Source organism: Apodemus sylvaticus, chromosome 9, assembly GCF_947179515.1.
Source record: "Apodemus sylvaticus chromosome 9, mApoSyl1.1, whole genome shotgun sequence".
Lineage (NCBI taxonomy): Eukaryota > Metazoa > Chordata > Mammalia > Rodentia > Muridae > Apodemus > Apodemus sylvaticus.
The window spans coordinates 106,957,953-106,980,583 of record NC_067480.1 but is presented as its reverse complement, the minus strand read 5'-3'; the positions used below and the strand labels follow the sequence as shown (position 1 = coordinate 106,980,583).

Below are 22,631 nucleotides of genomic sequence, written 5' to 3'. Positions count from 1 at the left end.
ATGAAGAATATATCTAATTTTTAAAAAGTAAAAAAAAAAAAAAATGGCTATGTTGGGCTGGAGAGATGGCTCAATGGTTAAGAGCACCGACTACTCGTCCGAAGGTCCTGAGTTCAAATCCCAGCAACCACATGGTGACTCACAACCATCTGTAATGAGATCTGACCCCCTCTTCTGGGGTGTCTGAAGACAGCTACAGTGTACTTAGATATAATAAATAATAAATAAATTAAATAAATAAATCTTTAAAAAAAACAAGAATGTGGCTATGTAAAGTCTCTGGTTTTGCTGAATATATAATTTTAGGTGGACTACCTTTTTAAGAATTTGCAGTGCTATTTTTCATCTAGAAGCTTGTAAGTTTTTCTCTAGTCTTAGGAATTAGTAAGTTTCAGGAGACACACACTTGTAGGCACACTGGGTCTTCAATCAGCCCTAAGACGATGCTGTGCTCCTCTTTCTGTCTCTCTCATCTCTGATCTGTCAGTCACCAAGGGTCAGAAAGCCAGATGTTTCCTCAAAAACCTGTTTCCTGACACTTCTTGAGCTTGGGTCATTTCTTCATTATTTATGAACTCAGTTGTTAATAGGAGACAACTTTGGCTTTTCAGTGTTTCTATGATGATAATTCACTACCCCAAGGTTCTCACAGAGCTTACAACCATTGTAAATTGTCTACTTCCTTAACAGTCACATTAAAACAAACTCTCTGCCAACCAGCAACTATTTATCATTCCCCTTCTCCAACCCCCAGGAACCACAAATCTCTTCCTGTGTAGATGCGTCTCCTCTGGACATTTTATATAATAGGATTGTGCAGGGTGCCCTCCTGTGGCCTGTTTTTTTCCACTTGGCAGCTTCTCAAGCCTCACAAATGCTACAATGCGCATCAGAACTTTGCTCCTTTATATTAATGAGTAACTTCTGAATGAGTTAAGGTACTGCCCATCAATTGGTGGGCATCTGATTGCCTCTACCTCCTGGTTACTACAAACAATGTTGAAAACATTGTGAACTAGTTTGTGTTGCACATTACGTGCTCATCTTTCAATGATGTTTTTGCTGACTATGTAATTCTAGCTTAGCTGCCTTTGAAAGGATTTTCAATGTTACCCTACTGCTTTTGAACTCCCTCCTCCTTCTCTCTTCTCTTCCTCCTCCTCTTCCTCCTCCTGCTACTCCTGCTTCTCCCCTTCTTCCCTCTCCCCATCCTCTGGCATTTTTAAACTAGGTCTAAATGTAAGGCTCACAGTTTATTGCTGTTTTTCACATTTCGTCCTCAACTTTCAACAGTTTCGATAGGATGGCTCCAGCTGTGGCTCTCTTTGGAATTCATCTCAGCTCTGACTGAAAAGGACTCAGTAAGTTTTATCATGAAGGAAATGCAGAAATGGTGACTACATGAAGATCTTAGAATCACCCAGATGGGGTTGGAGAGTTGGTGCTCACTGCTCTAACACGGCTGCTAGAATTCAGATCCAAGCACCCATATCTGGCTGCTCTCAAAGGTCAGGATCTCCATTTCCAAGGGATCTACATTTTCTGACCTCCATAGGCAGGCGCAGGCACACACACACACACACAGATATTGGGGATATATGGATATCCAATTTAACTTGACTACCAGGCAGCCAGCAAGTACCTGGGAGCCCCACCTGACAGAGGCTGTCCCTGATCCACTGGCAACAGCAGTAATCCCTGGAGAAAGGGAGAATGTGATTTCCAAAGTCACTATATCATATTGTTCAAAATGTCTCATCTTTAACCATAATTTATGAAACATGAAAAAAATAAAACACACAGGAGAAATCCTGACTACACATAGATGAATTTAAAAGTTAAAAAAGTCAACAGTGCCTGTCCCTGAGGGGGCACTGATGTCTGACTTACTAAGAAACTAGGTAAAGTATGAGGAAAATGTCTTGTAAAATAGAAATTATCAGTGTAGGAACTGAAATCATAAACCTAGCCATGTGGAGAATATTCAAAGGTACAATAACGGAACTGAAAAAAATCATTGAGAGGAGCTCAGCTCTGGGCAGACAAAGAGTTGGCATACTTGGGAGATGCCAGCTAAGATTATTTAGTCTGAAGAATGGGAAGGAAGGAAGGAAGGAAGAAAGGAAGGAAGGAAGGAAGGAAGGAAGGAAGGAGTGGGGGGGGGTAGTTTCCGAGAGTCCCGGGAGGCCATCAACACACCAGGTTTAATCAGAGTTCTGGAAGGGGGCGACTTGAGAGAAATGGCAGCCAGGCGCTTGCCAGATGTGGTGGAAACACGGTGCCTTGAGAGGTGTTTTTAAACTAGACTCACATTCTTCGGGGCTACAGGATTTCTTAAATTATTTTTAAACTTCCTCTTTGTGCTCATTTTTCCATTTTCTCTTTTAAATGGTGGCGCCCTGGATGGTCCAGCTCTCTCCCATTTCCTATGTTGCTTGCCAAGACAATTTCTTGGATATTTTCCAGGCTTTAATGAATTTGTAAATTTCATCTGTTAAGTTTTAAACTTCAAGACTGCCCTTTGTTCTTCAGCTGCTTCTTACAAACAGTGCTGTTAGGGACACACTGAGGCACACCTTTCCTTCTTAGAGGTGTAAGTCACATTTCTTTGGCACTGTCTTCCACTCCTGTGACGCCTGTTTCACCCAGCCAGGTTCCCCTGCTTCATGCTATTGGCGTGCCGTGTGGGCCGCCGGTCTTTCACTTCTTTGGTTTTATGCTAAGTCACTTCTGAGATATAAATTTCTTACAGCACATGCCCATTTTACAGCTCAATGGGTTTTATAAGTTTCTATATCAATACAGCCACTCCCAGTCTTGGTTGAGATGGGAGCACGTCCCCCACCATCCCTAGAGGTAACGAGAACCGAGCCCTAACTCTAACTCTGCCTTCCTCCGTCCTTGGCCCTCCTCCTCCTGCCAGGTACACATCCACAGTCCAGCGACACTGCCCCTCCCTCCAAAGAGACAAGTAGCTCTGTAGCACATGTGAGGTGTGGCCAGCCCCACAGCGCCCGCGCGGAGCTCACTGGGCCTGCTCCACGTGCCCACCACACAGCCTTCCAGCCACTGCATTCCTAACATGGACATCAGCCTCCATAGAAAGTCTGGCACCCAGGTGTCAACTGCGACTTTATTCATAACAGTCCCTGAACACAGCTCCCTCCGACCTTCATCACAGGCAGCGCAGTCACTCTGGAGGAGTCAGTTACGAGAAGCAGCCTCTGAGACGCTGCCTCTCCTCAGAAGCAGCAGTGGTGATGCCGGCACGCTTGTAGAGACAGAGTAGCAGAAACAATCAAGAGAGAAGTACTTACCTAAGCTGAATTCTAAAATGGGCTCATCTGGGTCTTGGATATTTCCTGGTAGAAGAGAAATGACAGAAAAAAGTCACCCAAAATAAATCTTCCAAAGAATTTAGATTGTATTTGTTTTGTACAAAAATGGAAAACAAGAAACACTAGTTCCTATAGGACACCCAAAAATATTAGAGTAGATGGTTTATAAACTTTGAAACAGTTTAGAGAGTCTGAAAAAAAGAAAAACCACCTCAGACCTCTTTTCATTCTGCCTACTAGAAGGGAACCCAGGGTGCCCACCAGAGCTGGAGAAAACACGATCCTCAGTTCCACCAAACCAGTCAGTTCCCAGGTTCAGGAGTATTAGCTACCCTGAGTCCTACTTCATCCTAGAGTCCACACCAGGACACCCTCTCTCAAAGGCTTGATTGCCCTCCCCTGGCCCTTCCGATACTGTCACAGTACAGAGCCTGCATGCATCATGTTCACGAGCAGATGTCTAGTGCAGGCATGGGAGGCTCACCTGCCAAAGAGAGGCCCACCATGTCAGCCGCAACATCAATGGTGGAAGCCCGCTGCATTGCACGGGCCCTGGCGCCATGGCGGGGGCTGTGTTCTCTTGCTGTCATGATGTCATTAGTGAGGGTGTGCTTCTGGTTCCTCGGTCACACCTCACCTGATTCCCCAAAGCAGAGCCGTCTCTAGGCCGATTCCTATGATGGCAGTAGCCCTGAGACACGGAGCAAACCCTGGTAAGTCTAGAGGTGGTGACGGAGCGACTGTGCCTGTGGGACGAGAGCAGGGCCTAACCCTGGCAGATGTGCAGAGTAGTGTCTTGTGACAGGTTGGGGTCAAACTAGGATGTCTGATACCTCCTCCTGTTCTTCTCCTCCTTGCCTCTGCATGGTGTACCCGAGGATGCTCCTCTATCAAAACACACCTCACTACAGACGGCCTAACTGTAGTTGTAAATAAAGTAATGCGTTTAGAGTTTCTTACTGCTCTCTAGCACTCTTCTACTGGCAAGTCTCACAGAAGCTTCAATCTTCTATCAACTCTGCTAGAAGGACAGAGACTATGTGGAGATCTGCTGTCCAGAACAATGGACAAAGCTTGAAGCCTCGGCCTGACTGACCCTCCCTTCAGCTACCAAGTTCTGCTGTGTCTTAGTCTCAAGCCTTCTCCACAGTGTGGAGTGAGAATCCACCCTTAGCCACCGTGAAGGGAGCATGCTGGGGACCGAATGCCCTGCAGCTGAGTTTGAATAACGTTGGTCCAGCTTGCACAGCATGGAACTCCCTCTGTGCTTCAGGTTAAAGAGCAACAAGGGACTTTCAGGTTTTTCCAACCCCATGTACCATAACCTACTGGTTCTAGAAGGGACCAGCCTTCACAAGCCAGGAGAGCTAATCAAGTCATTAGCATTGCAAAGAGAACCCACTCAAAAGTGTCCACAGACTCAAGCACACCACCTCCTGCCTATACCTGAAGACCCTGCCTGTACCTGAAGAAACAGACTTGTCAAGTCTGTTTGACAAGTGACTTACCATACATATTTGCTTTTGGACCATGTGGCATTGCTTCACAGAAGAACATCCAGATCCATCATCTAGAAACAGGAAAGTACAACTTGATGAGCTCACCAAATATCAAGTTCCCCAGAGTAGGACAGACACCCAGTTACTTCCTTCTATCTTCTCACTCAGAAGAATGAGACAGGGAAATGAGCATTCCCTTCCGCACCAGGGTTATCTGTCAGGGAGCACGGGCCTGCCCGGAGGAGCCAAGAGGGAAGTGTGGTTTGGAGAAAATGGGGACAGCTGGGTCCTGGCATGCCCACTCACACAGCACAGACCCCAGGAGGGGCTGCAGTGCAGCCTGAGGCTCTGCTCTCTGCTCCGAGCGGCTAGCTGCACTGTTTCACAGAAGGACAGTGAGAGCCAAACACGTTAGTGGGAGAGGGCTCAGTGTGCTCCACTGGGCCCCACTTGCCATCATTACATGGTGAGCAGGTTCCTTCCTGCAAACTGGAGCCCTCAGGCCAGGGAGCCATGAGCTGTTAAGGCAGGTCTCAGGGCCCAGCTCACAAGCTGCTGGGGGGAGCAGGAGAGCACAGCAGCGCAGTGCCCTCAGACCTTGACTGTGTCCTTCTGCAGTCTACAACCCTAACTTTCCCACTGGAGTAAGCCAAACAAAGATCTCTGACCTATGAGCCCCAGCCACCAGGGCTAGGGACTGGTTGGAGAGCCACTTTAGAAACTGCTAAAAAGAAATTGCCCATTGCCTAATCCAAAGAATTTGCAAGGCAAATATTGAAACTTAGAAAGCACGGAGACTACCTCAATGGCTGGTTTTGTCACAAAGAATCTCAGCTGAATTAACTAGCTCATGTTGGACTGTGGGCAAGTGTACAGCAGAAGGCCCTGCCTGCTGGCTAGCTGATCCAGCCCACTGTAGGCAGTGCTGTCTCTTCTACCGCCCACTGGCTGGCCCTGAGCTGTTTACAGATGAAGGCAGCTGCCTGAGAAAGCAGTCACTGAGCATGGACACACACGTTTCTCTGCTCTTGCCTGTTGGTGTGATGCAGTCAATAGACTGCCTAAGCTCCTGCTTTGACTATCCCCACCCCAGACTACAGTGTGATGACTTTCGAACTGTAAGCCAAGAAAATTCTGTCTTTTCTAAGCTGCTTCTTGTCAGTGTGTGTGTGTCACAGTGGCCAACACAAAACTAGGACAACTCCTGAAATCCCACTGCAATAGATGCAGTAGGTGTGGACCAAGCTCACGGGCAATGCAAGCATCAAGGGAAGGAAGTCGTGAAGCAGGAGTATATGTATGGTATTTTATAAACCCATCAAACTCCAGCAAAGTAATACTAATGCCACCTGTTCCACCTACCCATTTCTTCTTCCAAATTATATACTGCTGGCAGACCTGGGCCTTTCTATACTATGGATAACATTTCAGAGTGATACAACAATTTCAGAATATAATTTATTATATTTTATAAACAAAAATATTCTTGCCAAGCATTCCAAACATGGAAAAGACTCATGCAGCAAAACTGCTTACTATAAATAAAGACTAGACTCAATCTAAGTGCCCAGCTCCAATATGTTCTAGAACATCATGAGACACTAAAATCATTCTAAAACACCAAGAAGTCATGTACAATGTAAACTGAAGCCATGAGGCCTAAAAGCACCACTTAAGTAGACAGTGATAGAGAGAGCGAACGTGCCAAGAGCCGGCAAGGATGTAGGACGATTGGAACCAGGTCTGCTGTGCTGGAGAAGGAATGGTGTGGCTACGCTGGACAGCCGGAAGTTCCTAGCCAGCTAGGTTTTGCAAGAAGAATACTTGTCCTATCCCTGGGACCTTTAATGACGGTCCCAGGAATAGCACAGCAAGCCCTTTATCAGTTTTGTACCACCTGATCTTTAGTCACAATTTAAAAGAAACAAGACACAGAGGCCATGAAAACTGTAACAAGATGGCCACTGGGGCTAGAGTGGTTTCATGGAACTGTTCTCCATTTTCAGAACTGCCATCTTCACATGTTCTAAAGACTGTACTAAGTGCTGGCTAGGACTTAGTACAGTCTTTATGTGGAAGGAGCTGTTGTCCCTGACGCTGGCTTCAGGGTAATCTCAGCATTCCACATCCTGCCTCACTCCCTTTCCCTAGGCATAATGGTGAAGACACAAGTGAGTCCTTAAGACAGCAGAGAGGGACCACTGGCACAGCCCGACCTACACCCTGACCTCCCTCCCCGGCATGGCTGACACCCCACCCTCTTTCCTCCTGCCCCTCCACCTGTTCCCGTTTCTGAGGAGGGTAGGGTGGTTTGTGTCACGTGTATTGGGAGTTCTCCAAAGATTGAAATTCGCAGAAAGGGATATTTACATACTAATTTTGTGCTAGTTCATAGGTCAGAGAAACTTGTAGGTCAAAGGATTTTAGCAGTTACTTCTCATTCTATTTGGGGGCATTTAATTATAATCTATAATTTAAATCATCAAGTCCCAGAACACAAGGCAATTTGTTAGGCTGAACTCTCATTAATTTTAGAGAATTCACTAAGGATTCCTAAATTCCCAGTGTCCGCAATTTTGCTCCCAGTTCTATTTGAAGACTGGAGTTCATTAGGAAGAAGAAAACCTGTACTTCAATCAAGGAGGAGCAAGAATGTGGGGAGAGGGCTTAAGCTGGAGGAAAGAGAACAGCGGATGAGTCTGCCTCTCCCCACTCCACAGCGCATCCTGGCTCCCTGTGGCAGGAGAGCGAAGGTCACCACAGAGAGGTTCTACATCACCACTGTCCTGACCCCAAGGAGAGCAGAGCACTGACTGTGGCAGGCAGACAGGAAAGGGAGCGTCAGGACCTCACAGGGAACGGATGGAATGGATGAGATGAAAGGCCTTTCAGAAGCTTCTAGAGAAAGCCTTGGAAAGGCCTGCCTTCCCTCGTCCCTGCTGAAGCTAGGAAGTCTCGAGCTGAGCGGGGGCTCAGTGACCTCACAGAGGCTGGAGCTGGGCAAGGACGGTGAGCCACAAGAGCTGGTCTGCTTCATCTTAAGACTGGCATTTTTCTAAAAATAGGTTCATAAAAATGGGGACAGGGGGTACTATATAGCGGGGTGCATCCTCTCAAAAATCACATGGAAGTGAAAGATATCTGAAGAAAAAAAAGCCCAAATACAAGTGGGGTATCTTCTGCCTACACAGCCCTGTGTCCACAAGGGCACCAAGCCTTCCCCATGTCACTCTCCCCACACACAAGGCCCTTGAGAGACGGTGGCATAAAAGACATGAGTCAGGGTGAGCAGCAGTCCCCGAGGGACGGCCTGCAGCAGAGAATGGAGAGGAGGACTGTTTCCCTTAAACCCCAAATCCAGGACACCTAAAGATCATAGATCACTGTGACATCACCACTCACGGGCAACGAAGGTTACTATGAGTTACTAACCAAAGGAGACAAGTATCCCGCAGCCTGGATGCTGACTCTTGAACAAAATGGCTTCCTGCCACTTCTCAACTCCCGACTACTACCTTTCAAGGGAAAACAGTCTGGATAAGAGTCCAACATCAGAAAGACAGTAGTGAAGGTTGGGAAAGCCCTTCCCTTGGGAGAGCTGTAAACAACATCCAGCACAAATGATGGCTGCCTTGTAGCCAACAGATGAGGCCAACCTCATCAACCTCCAGAAGCTCCCCCTCATCCTCCCCACCCCTCTGTGAAATTAGGGCAGAACTGTATTCAGATGTCTAGAGGAGTAGCAGGAACCTCAGGTGGGCCCCAGCCCTCACCAAGCCTCCTTCTATGCGGCATGGCCACAGCCAGCAACTGAACAATAGGACCCTCAGTAGGAACCACGGCTCTCATGCAAACGGTACTGTTTTGCTCAGAGGACTGATTTCTACAGCACAAGGTGTAAAGCTCTGACTCAGTGCAGCCATGCCACAAAGCTCTGACTCAGTGCAGCCATGCCACAAAACAGTCCATCATGGTCAGTGCTTTAAAAACAGGGCGCGGGAGGGGGAACCTTTAGAAAAGCAAGCACAAGCCAAAACGAAGTACTAGCAATTAATGTACATTCCTTGTCATCCATGGCCCAAACAACTACACACACACACACACACACACACACACACACACACACACACTCTTCCTTCAATTATTTACCTCCTGCTTCACATTTCCTGTTTTTTGCTAATAACAATGAATAAATAATGATAGTAATGGTTTAATAACATTTGAATAGCATGTCTTGAAAATATAATGAATATGGTAAATTATATAATATGGTGTCTGAACCAAGATGCTTATGTGTATGTATCCCCTACTCAGGAGACCAGCCACTTTATGGGCCCTCCAAATTTCATGTTTTAAAACTCTGGTCAATGGATGGTGTTACTGGGTGGGACCTTAGAAGACAGGCTCCGATCTCACAGATAGGACTGGCACCCTACAAGTGGGCTAAATGTAACTAACCTTTCACATGTCTATAGTCCACTGTGTGAGGGCATAAAAAGGCCCTCCACCAGATAGCAAGTGCTGGCAGGCACCCTATCTGTAGAATTGATATTTAAGAAATGATATTTATGAAGTATCTAGTTTTAGGTACTTGAAAAAGCCTGGCTACCCCTTTCTCCCAGCGTAGATGTCTTGACTGTTTCAGCTCTCCCCGCCCTCCAGCCCTCCCTTTCCCACTTCAGTCAATGGCACTCCCTCCCTTCTCCCTCTGGGCATACAAGAGCACCTGTTAGCTTTCTCCTCTCATAGGCTTGACCAGTCCTTCACAGCCTCAACCTACTCAGCCGCGCAAGTCCAGGACTTGGAGTTCTCATTGCACCAGTCTGTGCAACAGTGAGTGCCGGCACCCGACCCCCTCCCCGCAGGCCCTGCAGCCCCCTTTACAAGCCCCTCTCTATGGCTACAGCAGGCCTCCACAGGAAGGCCTTCAGGGCCAGCTCAGTGAAGAATACCTCCCAGGCTCCTGTGTCCTGCAAACCATGAACCCTCAGGAGACTTTCCAAAAGAAGCAGCTTGAGAATCAGATGCCCTGGGGAAAGTGCTGTAAGTGTTTATGCTGAGCTAACACTGTGGCTGATTTCAGAGTAGCCTGAAATCACAGCTACTGTTGAGGCTGAAACAGGGGGATGGAGAGTTTGGGGCCAGCTGGGTCTACAGAGTGAGTCTGTGGCCAGTTTAGACAATTTAGCAAGACTGTGTTTCAAAATAAAAAGAAACAAAGGGCCAACCAAGGCTATGGTTTGGAGTTGAGTTAAGCGCTTGCTAGCACGTGAAGGCTCTACGCGCAAGCCACTGGATGGAAATAAGAGCGGCACACGCTGCGCAGCACAGGGGCCAGGCTCCTAGTCTGGGTGCCTGGGTGCCTGTGAGCTGTTCTCAGGCTGACGGACGAAGTGCGTGAGGAATGCCAGGGCCAACTGTGGCTGGTGGAAAGTCCTTACACTTCACACTTAACCACCCTTTCAAACACCTACTCTTTCTTGCTTCTGTGCCTCACGCTATTTCTTTTCCAGAAACTGGCAGTCGCTGCAGTGGGAAGGTGAGGGTCCCTTATGAACATGGGAACACAGAGGCAGACAGAGAGACTTCATGGGGAGCTATATCACACCAGATGAAAACACAAGACAAAAGCAAACTAACGGCCAGGCTGGGGCAGGGCAAACATCTGGACCCCTCCCATGTCTGAGGGCTCAGAGCAGCCCATCTTCTGGGTGGCAGCACCAGGACTGTAGAGGCCCCTTCTTGGAGCCAATCCGCAGTTCTCACACGTTTATTCCTGCCCACTCAGCTCCAGTTGTCAGTTATCACCACACCCGTCTCACAGCACTGGGAAGATAATGGGCACACTGTGTAGAACCTAATGTGCACTGTCACAGCGGCGGCCGTGACAATGTCTGCCCCTGTGAGTGCTGTTCCCACTCCCAATGCCAATGACTGAGAAGTCTTATTCTCTCACTCTTGTTAGCTCAGCCACTTGACACTCACACTCACACAATTGACTGAAAGCTTCCTGGAACTTCGGCTGGTAAAACTTGAATGCCACATAACTTTCCAGTTATGCATACAAAAATGGAAACCAGCCAATATTAATCTTTATAAACTCACACACCAGCTGAGACATGCAGGTTCCACAGAGCTAAGAGGCAAAGAGAAGAGGACAGTGGCTTCTCTGTGACCCAGGATATGAGTGAGGCCAACCAGCCAATGGGAAAGGTTCCAGGAGACATAGCTGGAAGACTCTAGAGCATGAAGCTAACCTGGTCCCTCTGTGGCTGGGTAGGGTGTGCTGCCCTCCAACAGCCAGCTGGGTATGCCCATCCTCCACTGGAAGGTCTTCCCCTTCCTTTGTTTCTTTCAGCAAAACTCAAAGCTAGGTACCTGCCTTGGTAACAGATTCCACCTTTCCCTGCCCAGAGCTGGCACTGGAAGCTGGGCCTCCAGACACCAGGGTATCCTCTCTCCCAGGCTCTGTTCTCCCCTCCTTCCCCTAGGGTAAGGTGAAGCCACTGCTCTTTCTAGGGCAGCAGTGCAAGAGGAGGCTCCCCCTAGGCAGTAGCACACCCCAAGCCAACAACCCCCTTGCCTTCTCCTGACAGTTCCCCATGAGGCCTCTAGGGGTTCAGTGACTGGGGTGTCAATATGAAGGTAGGCACTGAGACTCTTGGCATCTCACTATATACACTGGGATCCTTTTCTGCTGGGTTTCTGGTGCCCAATAAGTTTGAAAATAAGATTCTAGAAATATTTCATAAGTTAAGCATATAAAATCTCAGTGCCCTACTGTCCCATGATGTGAATCACGTCCTTGTCTCATCTCTGCCACCCCATCTGTTACCTTCCTGTCAGCACTCAGTAGCCATGTCAATGGTGAGACCTTCTGCACAGTACCACAGCATTTGTGTTCATGCAAATCTTATCCTGCATAATACAGTAATTGTCTTATTACAACACAGCAATTGTGTCTTGCTGTTGGTTATTGTTTTTACTTTGCCTAAATTATGAAAGTTAAATTTTATCATGAATACATGTATCTAGGAAAAACTGAGGTACTAATCATAGTTCCAAGTTCCCACGAGAATTGTATGTAGTAAGACTGTAGTCCCAGTGATGAGACGAAACTACCAGCTGACAACCAGAAGGCAGCAGTGCAGGAGAAGGCCGGCATGGAAGAGCTTCAGCAAGGGCATGTCTATCTGCTGTAGCCAGTGGGCTGAGAACACGAGCAGGAGCGTGCTTGCGCTAATGCCAGCAGTGCAGACAACTCTCTCGGCTCCCTGCAGATGAGCCACCAACATGGTGGCACACAGGGCATCCCCAGCCTTAGGCTCTCCTGTGCTGGCCCTCCCAGACTAGCTGCATGGATTCTCCAGGAAAGGGAAACTCCCTGGCCTCAGCTGGAGCCTGGCTGGGGCTGGGACCAAATGGTAGCCCCTGGAATTCCCATGCAAACCATGAACTTAGGTTTAGGCAAGTTCTTGCCATGGTTGGAAGGTGGTTAGAGAGACTCACCTGAATTCATTATGACTTTTAGTAGCTAAATAAGAGTCTCCTTACTGTGTGACTTTAAGGAGATAAAGCCAGACAACTCCAAAACTCCCATTTGGTTTTGCAGACAGCGAGCTACTGTCAGTCAGAGAATCCCAAACAGCTTACACATCAGCCTACTGCTTGTATTTGTTGTTAGTGCTTGAATAAGAAGTAGAATAGTCATGGAGCAAAGCAAAACAATCTGAGTTGGTATAATTACAATGCAGCCCTAACAACATTGGTCCCCTCCTACCCCTCCTACCCCTCCTTTCTTTAATGGAGCTCCATGCTGTGGGCACTGGAGGTGGCAAGCTCGAGATGTTGCCTGTGGCCCCTCTTTGGTGTGAAGAGCAGGCATCACTCCTCCCTCCATCTGCTCAGGGCTTAGTGAGTGCTCCCTGCCAATGAGTGCTCCTTGGCAGGGCATGTCAATGGCACAGGAAAGGGCACTGGACTGGGGTCTTTCGGGCTGCTCATCCAGCCTCCGTGGAGAGAGAGAGCTTCTGGAGACCTTGTGTGGATCCTCACTACGGCAGAGGTACACGCTCAGACAACCGTAAGACAGCTTGCAAACGCCTTCCCTGGCCCACGACCCATTACCCCATCCATCACTGTGCTGTAGGGAAGACAGTGAAGAATGGTGACTGTCTTGCTTCTTATTTTCTATGTTCTGGGAATGGAACCTAGAGACCATTCTGCCTCTGAACTACATTCCTAATGCGGCGCTTTACAAATGTAGGATGTGCAAGCCGTAGTTAGCACTCCTCCATGGTCTCTGCGTCAGCTCCTACCTTTAGGTTTGTCACACTTCCCTCAGTGATGGAAGCATATATCATCTGGAAGCATAAGATGAAATAAACCCTTTCTTCACAAGCTGTTTTTGGTCAATGGTGTTTTGTCACAGCATCAGAAACACCAAGTAAGATAGGTGTGGAGAGGTGGTAGGACTTGTGCATTTTGAAAGTCTTAGAATTTTTTTGAAAACATTTTTGCATGTATGGTGTTTCACCTGAGGGTTAGGGTTAGGTTAGGGTTCGGGTGTACACACCACGTGTACACGGTGTCTGCAGAAGCCAGAAGACAGCACCAAACCCTGCACCTGAAGTCATAGCCACCATATGCATGCTGAGAACCAAAGCTGTATTGTCTGAAAGGGTAGATGGTGCTCTTATCCACTGGGCTAGCTCTCCATCCTAAAATCTTTAAAAAGGTTATTACATTTTATTTATTAATTTGTGTGCACATGTACACATTGGCAAGTGTGGTGGTCAAAGGACAACTCTGAGGACTCGGGAATTGATCCCTTCCTTTCACTGTGTGGAGAGGAGGGGCTGTGTCGGCCGTCAACCTCGGCGGCGGCGGCACCTTCCATGACCAGCCACCTTGCCAGCATCAGGTTTGATTTTTATAATCACTAGGAAAACTTGCTTTCTAATTCACAACTATCAAAGCTGGCTTCATGAGGAAATATGACATTTCTTGAGTATCAAGAGAATTCCATAAAGAGCTCTAAATTCGAAGCAACAACCTCAGATCAATGAAGTGCCGGGAAGACAAAGTTATTTTTGAAACAAGGCAGCAATCCAGGAGACCAGGGATGGTCTGCCCAAGGCCTTCCACATGGGAAACCATCCAATTTCTAGATTCCTCTCTAACAGAGAAATTGAGGAGAATGTTCTGGCCTCCTGCGTAGCATGGCGACATAAAGAGGGCCACATGGCTGAGTGTTTGCGTATACGGATCTCTAGTAAGTGGTGTGCTGTCCACTTCCTTCAGCTCCAACACTGCAGCACTGCCTGAGCAGCTCACTGCTGGGGACAGCACTTGGCAGACACTGACAACTTCTTTCCCTGTTCTCATTAAAGGGCGGGGAGGGGATGGGGAGCTGAAGACTTGGAGGCAGTGGTCTGCATTGACACACAGGGCATCTCTAGAGAGTTGGTCTACAGCTTCAGCTAATCAGTTGTTAATATTGCTTTGTGTTTCGTGAAATGAGCCTGTGACACATCTTCATTTACAATGTGACTTGACTGAGAATCACCAAGGTGGCATGACTCTGGAGCATGGATTTGTGGGTATTTCCAGAGAGATTTAACTGAGGTAAGAAGACTTGCCACCCATGTAGGTAGAACCAGCTCATGGCCTAGGGTCCTAGATTAAATGAAGGGCGGGGAGAGGCAGGTGGACATCAACACGCCTCTTTTGCTGCTTCCTGTTCCTCCCAGATGTGATGAGGTGAGGACCAACCACGCGTTCCTGCTGCCATTCTTCTGACCACATGGACTGTATCCACTTCAAACAAGCAGCCCTTCCCTTAAGCTGTTGCTGGGTACTTTATCACAACAAGAAGGACAACTAGCATAGGGCCCTTCCTAGGGTCCATCCCAAGATGGCCAGGCTAGAGCTGCTATTGCAAATTATGCAATTATGGAAACCCACAGAGAAAAGAAGCAATATTAACGACAGCTTTGAGCCATGACCCAGGCCGACGCACTTCTTTGAGGAAACTTCCAGAGCTGACCTTCCAATGCTGCTGCTGAACAACCTCAACAAGGCAGGGTAAGGCACTAGCTGGTCCTTGTCACTCTTATGCTTAACATCTTCCCTACAGGTGACAATTCTTGCACGATCCAAGGTCATTCCAACAAAAGAGCCCCAGAGGCAGGGGACAGAGAGCGGCTCTGGTGGCTCTACGGTGGTCTCTCAGCTCTCCCCTGTCCACCTGACTCAGCTTCCTGGAATATGCTCTGCACCCACAGCTGGGCTCCCAGCTGTGACCACACCAGGTTTTCTTGAGAGCACACAACTGAGTCAATGATGTGAAAAAGCGTTAAGTCATTTTACAGTGGACCCTGCGCCATGACGGAAACAGGAGGAAGCCTGACTGTGAGACTGCTGATGCAGGTGAGGGGTGGGCAGGGTGACTTTAACATGTGCATATTTGGGGGAAGCAATGACAAAGCAACAGGGAAGCACAGCATTCTAAGGGACAGAGGAGGCAGGGCTGCAAAGCCAGAGAGGGTCAATTCAGAGGCAACGAGGAATCTCTTAATTCTTTAAACAAACCTGCAAAGTCCTGGCACTCTTAGACTCTCTCTGAACAGGCTTTTGAACACAAACCTCTGCTTGCTTAGACACACCTTGTAGGAAACTGCCCTGTCCAGGACGGGTATGGATGAGTAAAGGTGGTGCCCACCACGTAACACAGGCAGGGCATACCCAGGGGTCTCCAGGGGCTCCACAGATAGGTTTGGCATCAGCAAAACTAAAGGTAACATCAGCCCATGCTCACAAGCTCTTAGGAACACACTCACTCAGTATAAATAAAAGCTAATACTAACAGGAACTAAAGACTTCGGAGGCTTTAGAGTCAGAGAGCCATGTCTTTCTGGAGGAGGTGAGGGAGGCATCCTTCACCATGTGCTGGGTCTCTTAGACCTCCTCCTAAGTGGGACAGCTGTGGAGCCATTCAACAATGGTGTCCCTTTTGCTACAACTTGTTCCAGAAAGATCCACAAGTTGGCTGTACATTGTTTGCAAACTGGCCAGTAAGATGAAAGGTGTCTAGAGGCGCTTTACTGTCACCCTTTTCTCTACAGTCTGCAGCCTAGCTCTGAAATGATGACAGCAAAGAAACTAAAAGGTCCCAGAAAGTAATGGAGTTTAGCTGTCACCACCAGCAGCAACCAAGAAATGCTAATTAAAATCTCTGCCTCTACATTTTAAAAAATGGATAGTGCTGGGTGGTAAAGGGATCAGGGGAAATGTATTATCAAGATTTGTGTGTGTGTGTGTGTGTGTGCGCGCGCGCGCGCGCGTGCCTGTCTATCTATAGAAGCCAGAAGAAAGTGTCAGATCTCCTAAAGCTGGAGTTACAAGCAGATGTGAGCAGCCTGATGTGGGTTCTGGGAACTAAACCTGGGTTCTCTATGAGAGCAGCAAGAGTTCTTAACCACTGAGCCATCTCTCCAGCCCCTAAGATTCACTTTTAACAACTACTTTCATGTCCAGCTGGAAGAAACCTTGGAGACCAGCATGCAGCAGGTCTATCCTCCAGCCCTTTGAGCCTCCCCTTTACCAGCCCATCCGAGCCCTGACTCCTTGGTAGAACACTGGCAGTGGAGCAGGAGGCGTGGGCCTCCACTGGGTAAAATATCCTCTCACCTGGAGAACTCGGGCTGTAGAAGAGCACAGGACTGACTGCCATACTAGAACTATCTCTGGCCTAATGCCTGGGGTCAGGACTAGGCTCTTAGAGGCAAACACACACCCAAGTGAGCAGGTGGGAGACAATCACATTATTCTACAGCACAGTGTGGAGAGAGGATGGGAAGTGATGTCTGAAGACAGATACTCTGCACTCAACAAAAGATCCTAACAGTGTCACCAAACGCTCTGACATCACTGCTCAGCATCCGTGCAGGGCACAGCTTTAACTACAAACAAGGGATGAGAAACACAACAGTTACATGGTCAACACACGGCACACAATGTCAGAACTGCTCAGCTCTTGGTATGGTTGAGGGTTTTATTTAGCTCTCTGGTCTCATCACAAACTCTGGGCAATTTAGGCTACCCTGCCAGACACGGCTCCTTCATCCCTAAATCTCACCTCCTTTCCTGGGTATGTATGCTGCATCGATGGAGGGGGCCAAATGAAAGCAACCACATTTCCTGGGCTTTGTCCTGTGTCCACAGCAAAGCCTGCCCACAGCGGGAAGTCGCTGCTTCCTGTTGCCATGAGGACACCCATGCTCACACAACAGAGCTGTCTTGTCCAGTCACTGTGTTTAACCAGCAAGGCTAAGACAGGAAGGACACTGATGTCCCTGCTACCATGTCACACAGGGGCTGTGGATGCTGCTGCATCCTGAGTCACTCCCATGACCTTGAACTATGGGTCTTAATTTAGAGGTTATAATTACATCCTTTTCCTCCCTCACAAAGTCTCCTGTGTATCCCTCACCTTGTTCTCTCTGAGCTGTGTGACCCTGGATGGTCTTGAACTCACAGTGACACACCAGTCTCTCTGAGCTGTGTGATCCTGGATGGTCTTGAACTCACAGCAACACACCAGTCTCTGCCTCCTACATGCTGTAATTAAAGGTTGTGCCACCTTGCCTGGCTTTTCTTTTATTTCTTTTTACTTTTTTTTTTTTTAAGACAGGGTTTCTCTGTGTATCCCTGGCTGTGCTGGAAACCCTGCATAGACCAGGCTAGTCTCAAACTCAGAGATCCACCCACCTCTGCCTTCCAAGTTCTGAAATCAAAGGCATGGACCACCACCATTCAGCACTTCTCTGCACCTTTTAATCTTAAACTCACTACATGAACTATTGTAACTAACTGCTTAAGTGCATCCTAACCGTCTGGCTCTGGAAAGCTTAACCCTGAAGCCATGCTCACAGTCCCACAGTGGAGAAGATAGCCTCTTCTTCAATGTTTGCAGAATCTCAGATAAGAAAGCAAGCGTAGGGCTGCAGAGATGGTGGAGGTAAAACCACTTGTTTTTGTAGAGAATCCAAGCCAGTACCCAGCACCTATATAGTAGCTCACAGCCATCTTAACTCCAGTTCCACCATATCTGTTATCTCTTCTGATCTCTACTGTCCCTAAGCATGCATGGGTGTGTGCATGTGTGCGTGTGTATATATATATACACACACACATATGTATGTATATACATATATATATACACACATGTGTGCTTGTGTACATGTATATATGTAAGAAAGATAATCATACACATAAAACTAAATCTAAGAATAAATTTAAAGAACTGTGAGAATTTCTGAGAGTTTCACAGAGCACAAGTCACTAATCTACACTGAATGATCCTAGGCCTGAAAAGGGTCAAAAAAGACACTCAAATGGCTTCTTCCTTTAGTTAACACCCCCATTAACACCCTCAGACACACTGAGAAGGATGTGATTCTAAGTCCACTCAACTGACAATGACAGCATGTCAACAACTGCTTCAGAACTCACACAACTGAACTAGGATATGAACTGATCTGATCCTTAACCCAAACACAGTTACCCGCTCTGTCAGCTATACAAATCCCACCCCTCTCCTGTCTACAGGATCACCAAGCCGCCACCCATCTCCTACAGACAGGCTTGGAGGCATTAAACCTCTCTGCTTTCCTGAACTGACTTTCTGCCCTTACCACTACTCGCCGTCACACTGGGTCAATGGCTGGACCTAGGTGGTTGGGATACCAGGAGTACTGCCCTAAAATTCTGGCCGCATCCTCTGTGCTATACTGAGTCCACAGGCAGGTAGTTCCGCCAGGCTGGGCGCTGAGCTACAGAAGCATGAGAAAGCCTCATACCTGCCCCTCTGAGCACAGAAGGCCATCAGCAGATCGGAAAAGCGCACTGCTCCGCTGCAGCCTCTGCCTCACACAGCAGCATGACCAGATGTCTATGCATGGAGCGGGTCAAGAGAGCTTTATTCTCCAATCAATTCTGGTATGGCCCAAAATTGCTTTAAAATAAGGTGTATTAACTAAAACAAAAAAGAGTTTCTGACTGTAGGTCAGTGGGTTACAGCCTCTCTGCCCTACATGGACTAGGACAGGGTTAAGTTATAAGAAAGCCTCCAATCACCTGCCTTTTAAGGTATAAATCCTAGAGTTTTGAATTCATCAGATTACTTTGAGCAATGTTCAGAAACGCCTTAAATTTTCAAATAAACACATCACTCTATGGATATTCAATAAGGCTACATGGGAGGCTCACAGCCTGAACCCAAGGAGAGGATTGCACAGGGCAAGTGTAAGGCTCTTCTAAAAATAGCCTGTGATGTTCCACCACCCAGCTGGGTGAAACAGGAGAGTCCACAGCAGGCCAGGCATCTCTGAGGGCTGCTGATGTGTAATCCTATGGCCACGTGGCACTGTGCACACCAGCCAGACCCCAAAGCAGATCAACAGATGGCTCCTGCCATGGGGCTGGTCAGCACACACACAGGAGAGGAGAAGGGAGCAGACACTCTCCTAGACAGCCTTGGGCCTGGATATCAGCTTTCATGCACGTGCCTTTCAATCTGAAGGGACTGCTTTCCCAGTTCCCCAGAGCACAGACTGCCCAGTAATTCAGCTCTGCATCAGACAAGAATTAGTAGACCCAGGCTGCCATAATGAAGGGTCACGGACCAGGGCCGTAACAGACGTTTCCCAGTTCTTCAGGCAAAGATGAAGGGGCCATGCCAACTCAGTTCTCAGGTACTTGCAGGTTTCTGACTTTTCTCTGCACATTTCTCTGTGTATGTGTCTCTTCTTATGAGGACAAAAATCCTATGGGATTAAGACATCATAGAATCTTAATTAACTCTTTGTGGACTCTACCACTCACTAAGTGCTATCTCATGGGGTTATTAGGACTTGAGCGTGTGAGTCTGGGGAGGATCCATCCATCCACACCCTTCAGGGCTGCACCTTGTACCACTCTCTTGTGCAAGTCCAGACTATGAGGCTAGGCAGCCAAGGGCTCCAGAAGTGCAGAGGGTGCAAGAGCCTCACGAGGAGGCTCATTTCCTTCTCTCCCCTCACACACCAGGCTACAGAGGAATGTGGAGGGGAAAGCTGCGTCACTCTCCAGTTCAGGACACTCAAATCCCAATGCCGAGAAGGAAAGGCTACAGCTGCAGCTCACAATACCAACTCCAGGCCATAAAGCCAAGAGGACCAAAGGTCCATCCCAGCCAGCAAATAAGCCCTCCACACTGCAGCACTTTGTCTTCCCAGCCCCCAGGCCAGGGGTACAGGGTGCTCTGAACAGAACAATAAAGCACACATAGGAAAGCACACCCAGAATAAGCCAGATGTGACAGAGTCCAGCCACAAGGCTGACAGAAGTTCTTTCCTAGTAGAATTCTCTAAACACAGGAACATCCAGACCTTAATTTAAACCTTAGGTTAAACAAACAGAGGGGCTGGGAAAAGGGCTCTGGTGTTAGAAGAGCTGGGATCTCTTGCAAAGGACCTGACTAAGTTCAATTCCCAGCATGCTTGGCGGCTTACAGCTGTCTTCAACTCTAGTCCTAGGGGACTCAGCACCATCTTCTGGGCTCCATGGGCACCAGACACACACATGGTGCACGTACACAGAGGCTAAACATCCATACACATAAAACTTAAGCAAATCTTTCAAAGCCAACAAAACACTGTAAGGGTGTCAAGGATGGTGCCCTGCCTCTCTGGTTCCTCTGCAGCCTTTCCTTCGCACTAAGAGTCACTTCCAGTGTCGCCTCTGTTCTTCAATGCACAGGTAAGATACAGAATGACCTCCCCTGTTCATCTGTTGCTTCCTGTTACATGCAAGCATGTTACAAATGCCGAAATACATGCTCATGACACACAGTAACACAGGCTCACCCTTACATGCCATAACACAAGCTCATTCCACGCCGTGACACATGCTCAAAACTACACTATCTTGCATTTGTATGTCCTGACTAAAGGGACTCCAGCCTGCACAAGCTCAGGCACAGCAAACGTGCCTCTAGCTCCACCTGCCTCTCCCACACCTACTGCCAGCTCCGCAGCATGTCTAAATGCTGTAGGCCCAACAGCATAATTATACATGGAGTATCTGTAAAGTTGCTTCAGAAGATCATCAGAAAGAAGGAAAGAGCTTTGCACTGTAAAGGCTCTACAACTGCATAATTACCTTTATGGGCACTCTGCTTTCTATGTTCTCAGCGAGCCTGAAATTACTGTTGTTAGTTCCTGTAAGCTGAAGACCTCTGGTACTTCCCACAGGGCAGTGTGCTACCAAGTCCTGGGTTGTTGTTGGTTTGGGCCTTTTGTTCTTTTACTGTCAGTCTGGCCTTCATCTCTGAGGATAAACTTTGCTGTATAAGACACTGGGTGGGCTTGTTAGGGCCCCCATCACTCTAAGAAGTCAGCTGCCAACAGTCCTGTCCCTCCCACTTGGCATGGATCTTTTGAATCTGACCAACTTGGAGTTAAGTGTATTTCTTGGTTGTGTAGATGGATTCGGGAGCTTCTAGCATGTTCTTTAGCTTATGCCTTTGACTCTTTTCCCTCCTGACATGTCTATTTGCTTTCTCAGCATCTGGATCAGATACTCTCATAATTCACCTTTAAGTCAGGTCCAAAGGAAACTCCACTTTCCCAAGAGGGAACTGGCTCTCTATGGTGCCCATTAGCATACCAAAGCACAAGCTGGCCCCAGGCTCTCTCAGGACCACAGGAACCTGCAACAAAAGCCCATGAGCACCCTCCCCATCCACTCTCACCCCTCCTGCTCTACACCCACAGTTCACAGGCTTCCCTCCCCATAGCGACTCATTCTCCTTATAAACCAGATTTCAGCTCTGTTCTCTCTGTCTCCCTCCCTGTTCCAACCTCTTCCGCATCCCCCACCTCCCATTCCTGCCTCCCCAATTCCTGCTTCCCTCATGGCCAGGTCCAATCTGCTGGCCACGTTCAGCCTACTACCTTCTCCTTCCGCCTCTCCCTCATATCTGCAATAAAAGCTCTTCCCCCTCACCACACCATGGAGCAGTCATGTTGATACAAATGTCACTGATGGTTGCCCTTCAGCCGATTAATATCTACTACTGCAGCCCTCTGGTGGATTTTCATTTCAAAAATTGTGTTTTGCAACTCTTGAGTTTCCATTTAGGTATTTTGCTTTGTTTCTGTTTTGTTTGTTTAACTAATTATCTTCTTAATGACATTTCTATTTGGAAAGGCACTGCCACCACAGCTTTCTTTAAGCATTACTTCTTTAAGGGTGTGAAGTCTTTAAATCCAACAACTGGGCCCTCCGTTGGGCAGCAACTGTGACCTACTGCTTTGACTGTCCTACAGTTTTGTCTTGCAGCAACTGTGGGTCCTGGGCCCTTCTCCTCTAGGGCATCCTCTTCTTTGTTTACTCTTCAGTGATGTTGTAGGTCCAGTTCAGTGAATTCTGCACTCTCTGCATCTCCATACCACAGTCAGCTCTAATAATGCTTCTTTCGAGAATATCCTTGAGTGCACAAAACAGCCCTTCTGGGTGACAACAGCTTTATCTGAGCTAGCATTCACTCACTCTATATCTCAGCCATGTGTGTGTGTGTGTCTGTGTGTGTGTACTCATGTGTGCATGCGTGTGCACACACTAGCGATGCTTAGCCTTCGCAGTACTGTCATCCCGTTATCAGGTCAATGGCTCTGTGCAGAGTGCTGGTGTTTCCAGTCTTCACACCCCGTTGTATTTACTCAGCAAAACTGTCAAGTCACTTCTTTGG

General features: G+C 47.8%; 1 protein-coding gene across 10 annotated transcripts in view; it reads right to left on the bottom strand.

Moving 5' to 3' along the window:
- Nucleotides 1-22,631, bottom strand: part of Inpp4a (inositol polyphosphate-4-phosphatase type I A) — a 114,492-nt gene that overhangs the window by 56,368 nt on the left and 35,493 nt on the right. For 8 of the 10 annotated variants that reach the window (XM_052193012.1, XM_052193018.1, XM_052193019.1 and 5 more), the window contains 3 exons: nt 4,847-4,908; nt 3,823-4,029; nt 3,318-3,362 (listed from right to left, as the gene is read on the bottom strand). In XM_052193012.1, the coding sequence (XP_052048972.1) occupies nt 3,318-3,362; nt 3,823-3,928 (151 nt within the window). In that variant the 5' untranslated portion in view covers nt 3,929-4,029; nt 4,847-4,908. The remainder of the gene's footprint in view (nt 1-3,317; nt 3,363-3,822; nt 4,030-4,846; nt 4,909-22,631) is intronic. The other 2 variants (XM_052193014.1, XM_052193013.1) reach the window with 1 other exon arrangement.